General features: G+C 47.2%; 1 protein-coding gene across 4 annotated transcripts in view; it reads right to left on the reverse strand.

Annotated features, from left to right (window-relative positions):
• lpgat1 (lysophosphatidylglycerol acyltransferase 1) overlaps positions 1 to 5000 on the reverse strand; it is a 53314-nt gene that overhangs the window by 29131 nt on the left and 19183 nt on the right. For all 4 annotated transcript variants that reach the window (XM_017455956.3, XM_047150876.2, XM_053675593.1 and 1 more), the window contains exons 4-5: positions 1092 to 1187; positions 704 to 983 (exon numbers count right to left, since the gene is read on the reverse strand). In XM_017455956.3, the coding sequence (XP_017311445.1) occupies positions 704 to 983; positions 1092 to 1187 (376 nt within the window). The remainder of the gene's footprint in view (positions 1 to 703; positions 984 to 1091; positions 1188 to 5000) is intronic.

Genomic DNA, 5000 nt, shown 5'->3' on the forward strand with positions numbered 1-5000 from the left:
ACCGCCCCCAACACCTCCTCACGACAAATATCTTATTCTTATAGCTGATGGACGGTTTCTGCCGCGTTGCTCTCTCCATCGCTCATCCGTCCTGCTGTGAATCGTTCGTGCTGTACTGAAATCAATCATCCTCGTTGATTTCTCGAGCGATCCTCGTCGCCGTTTCTCGCCCGCTTCCCCCCCCTCGATTTTACTCACGGGACGGGCAGACGCGGAAGACTCATCCTGCTCTGCCTGCACATTGTCCGTTTTCATCCACAGGTCCTTCACCTTTGAACTTTTCTTCTCCGTCGTCTTTTTCCCGGCCGCTGGAGAATCGAGCGGCCTTCTCCGTAGTCCTACGACAACCGGAACGATCCGTCCAACGACGTGTCCAAATACCTTCTTGTGCATTTATGAACAGTGTATCTATTCTTTTCGATATTGTTCAAGCGTCATTTTTTTTTTTTTTTTGGTGAGAAAACTTGTGTTTGAAAAATGTCCTCGCGGTATCTTTCTTTAAAAAAAAATTTAAACGCCACTCGGTTCGACGTCGTTTTCTAGTGCGGCGAAAGCTATACGAGTCCTGCCTTACGTGTCCAAATACTTCTTTTTGGGACCGGTGTGTACTTCAAAATAAAAGGCCACAGTGTGGGTAAATATTTCAACATCGTGTATGAGTGCGTGGCGGGATCGGTGCATCCCGGACCACGTACGTCCTCACCTTTCAGTGCTGACGAGCCGGCGTCATTTCCCAGCATGCCGTTCTCCTGCTGCGGTCCAAGCGTTTTCAGGATTACCCGAGTGGCCCCGAGGCGTGGCAGCGTCACGTGTGTTAAGTGGGGTAAATCGTTCTTCTTGGCAAACGACTGGCTCGTCTCTCGCCTTTTTCTCAAGAAGCCGCCCTCGGGAAACAGGACGATCCACTTCCTGTCTCGGCTGTAGTAATACTTGTCCAGGTGACTCTTCAGGTAAATGAGCTGCTTGTCCCGATACGCTTTGCCCTGTGCGTGATACAGGAGTTTTACTAACTGGGTTTATGATTTTGATATGTTAGTTATTTTTTTTTAGAACGTCTCTCCGTCTGCGCTCCGTGGACTTTGTCGGCTCACCTGTCTGATGAAGAAATCCCCATGGATCAGAGACACCAGGCCAAAGTTGGTGTATTTAAACACGTGGTCCATTAACCACATCATCTTCCGCACCACCTAGCAAACACGATAATGGTTATGCATATATATCGGATTTATTAAACATCAAAATGAAATACATTTCAAATGAAATCCCGGAGGCGGTCTCGCAGAGAACGATTTCCCAATTTTATCGGAACGCTTTCTTTATCCCAGATGGGGATCTACTGGGCACTACGTAGGTCCTACAGCGCCAGGTTTGGGCCGAGACGAGTCACGTGACGTCATCGCGACGCGTATTCAGTCACAGCCTGAAGAAACTAGCGTTAAATTGATACTTTACGATATTTATAACGTGACATTTGAACGTTAAAGCCGTTTAAAAAAAAAATAATGATCTATTGTGGTTTTGCACAAGTCGTGTTTTTTTTCTTTTAAATGAGTCAATAATAAAAAAAAAAACAAACAAAAAAAAAACATACTTTTTAAAAGTGTTTTTAAAGAAGAAAAAAAAAACAGATGGGTATCAATATTCGCAGATAATCGACGTTTCAGTATCAGTCTGGACTCGTGATCTCTCTACTATAGAGGCTGATATTTATATGATGTGTTGTTTATAGTGTTGTTTATATTGTTGTTTATATTGATACAGATCCACCGGATGCTCAGTCACTTACATCTAAACAATGTCTATCTATAAATCTCACTGCAAAAATCCATTTCTCCCCCTCAGGAATTTCTGTGACGTCACCACACGTGGCAAATCTGTACAGAGGGCGTCGGGGTTTCCGCGCGAGAGAGTAAACGTGATGGTGACGGCGAGTCCGAGTGGATCTCCTGGTCCGTGTTTTTCCATCTAGTACGTCCTGTTAAATCCACCTGCCATTCAACACGCGCGTACGTGTTGTGCACCATTTCACACGCTACGTTCTGGACCGACGCCCAGAAGAGAAACCGCGCCGGCGTGACGTGGGTTTCGCTCGCATCCCTGTCCCACGCCATCACCGCAGAGATTTGCTTATCAAACCGGTTTCGCCTGCGGCGGTTTCACATGCGCTTGCCTCGGACTTCCTTGTAGTTATGTAAATGTCAGGACCGGCCTGTGCCTCACACGAGCGACCCGAGACGAGTCCCTCGCACCTGTACACGGTTAATGGAGCGTAACTGATAAACCTTAATCTCTCTCAAAGCACGCGAAAACACGCGCACAATGGACCTCGTTACACGCGCTTACGCTTTCCCTCACTGCTCCGCACGCTAACGGTGTTAGCGACCGTACGGCGTGCTCTTCATCCGCTACTGCACTGCCACTTGAGAACATCTGAGGCCTGAAAGGCATTTCGACTGGTCAATAAGGCGACGTCCACGTTAATCCGAATAGATCTGAAAACCGAATGATCAATTAAAAAAAAAAAAAAAAAAACGATAAAAAAAAAAAAAAAAAAAAAAAAAAAAAAAAAAAAAAAAAAACGACTCCACCTGTTTCATCAGTGATCTTGGCTTTCGAAAGAGTCAGGTGTGCCTCCTGCTTGGTTGGAATGAAAACCTGCACCCACACCGGCCCTTTCCGGATAATCTTACCCACCCCTGGTCTACACGGTCATGTTCGAACGTTTTCCAAAACACTGCTCGTCCACGCCGAAACGCCTGAGAACGCTTACGCCCCTATACTGCACGCCCGCAGAAACGTAAGTGCACCTGTTATGCTTTTTCAAATGTTATCTTCCGTGTAGTGTCGTATACGTAGCCGTTTGTGCATGTAAAAAGTCTGCAGAGTTTCAAAACCCGAAGCGCACGACAGACGGAGTTATCGACTCCCGAAAGAAGGAATCGATTCTGAACAGACGAATCGAGTCGTTAGTGATTCCGGACTTTACTTCCCGTACTAACCTACGTAGGTTCGTAAGCAAAAGCCCCGCCTCCTGTCTTCATCGGCCGCTCGCTGAGAGGCGGAGCTGAAACTCGTTACGGTAGGGGGCGTTTCCTTTACGGCACACGCTGACAGCGGTAGACCAATCACAACAGACTGGGACGTCTGACGAATCAGAGCGGTGTACGCGCTCTGAAAGGAGGAGTTTAGAACAAATCTTTTAGAACGGATCATTGAACGAGTCGTTTGTGACACTGGGGGGGGGGGGGGGGGGGGAGTTCAATTATGAGCACGTTAAAGTGTTTTTGACCTCGGACGCCTGTAAACCTATCGTACGAGGGCTTTAAAACAAAATTAGGCACGTTTCAAATCCACGATAGGTGCGCTTTAACGATGCAGTCTGAAGGTTGTACAAAGTGTCATTAATGTTTAACCGCGCGATCAAACTGTCGACAGGTCACATGACCGCGTGATGCGGCCCAACGTGTTTTATTGCCGTCACACCGCAGGACTTCATTTTATAGATTTTTTTTTTACATTTATTACAGAACTCCACATTGTACTTTTTATCCATTTATCGTTACATTCAACACTGTGCAAAACAAGCTGTTTAATCAGCCGAAAACAAAAACAACACCGCTTGCTATTGAGAAACCACGAAGCTCGACGCCGTAAAGGAACAGCTTCATCTCTGACTGTTAAGCGCCGACACCGGAGACTCCTTCCGGAAAACGTCGGCATATCGACGAGTACGTGTTATTCCTCGTTAATCAAATAAGACACGTTTACTAAATCCACTATTTATTATCTGGAGCATCTGCCGCGTCCTCGTGAACAATCCGCTACTACGGAAACGATAACGTATGACGAGCGCGTTCATATAAAGCGGTGATTTCAGTCACGGGTAGAAATCACGGTCTATAAGCGGAGCCGACGTTCCCGTACGTCTGTGTCCGTCCGTGCGCTTCATCTCGTCGGCGGAGCCCCGTTTTTAAAACCTATACGTGTCGGATTCGTTTCCGAGCATGTGAGATGATCGGATCGGTCGATACGTAAATAAACAACGTCCGACGGTGTGTCCAGATATCAAACGCGTACCGAATATCAACAACAACGGGGAGTCAAACGAAGTCGGTTACGTTCTGCTATCAGGTGGATAGCAGACGCTGTCGTCTGGCTTGTGTTCTGCTTTCCTTATAACCGAGTACGCTGTGGTTATGGTGTTGCTATGGCAACGTCTTCGACGTGGTCGCTTTTTAACGCATGGCCTTAAAGATAAACCCGACCTTCTCACAGACCTGGAGTTGAACAGTGAAATGGACCGGGTAACGCGTTTAGCCGTTCTGGATAGGGATTAGTCCCGGTCGGCATTAGGATAGACCGGTGGAGTGTTTGCGATTAGAGCTCGAGGGTGATGAATGACGACATTTCCCTTCCGCCTCATTGAAATAATTCGTTTAATAGTGACAGAGTGTAAAGATGCGTCCAGTCCTAAACCGAGATCTTTCATGCTTTAGATTTTCTTGCACTCCACTGAGGTGTCTGCACTAATCCTTTAGCATTTCGCTGCGAACTGAACTGTAGCAGGAAAGCGTGCGTGCGCGTGTGTGTGTGTGTGTGTGCGCGCGTGTGCTGTTCCATCTCACAAACCGGTATGCAACCCGAGACGTCTCTGTAAGATCGGACGCAGGACAAAATGGTGGACGATCCCCGTTTATGGTCGGTAACTTCTGGGACTCCGTTACTGTACTCCGCTAGCTAGTTCGCGGTGCGGAATGCGTGCGCGTGCGTGCGAGAAGCTGACACGGGTCCGTGGAGATCCGTACGAAGGCGAATCTCAGGTAAAATCACCGCAGGTCGTATAAACATGATGAAGGCACTGGATTGGCGATTTAAAAAAAAAAAAAAAAAAAACAACAATAACAACAACAAGCTCTATTGACTCGTGACGCACATAAAACTAGTAGTAAATTAACCGGGACGCGGGACGCTCTCTCGGTCCTAATAAAGCTCAGTGGGTC

This window comes from Ictalurus punctatus, chromosome 25, assembly GCF_001660625.3.
Source record: "Ictalurus punctatus breed USDA103 chromosome 25, Coco_2.0, whole genome shotgun sequence".
Taxonomy (NCBI): Eukaryota; Metazoa; Chordata; class Actinopteri; order Siluriformes; family Ictaluridae; genus Ictalurus; species Ictalurus punctatus.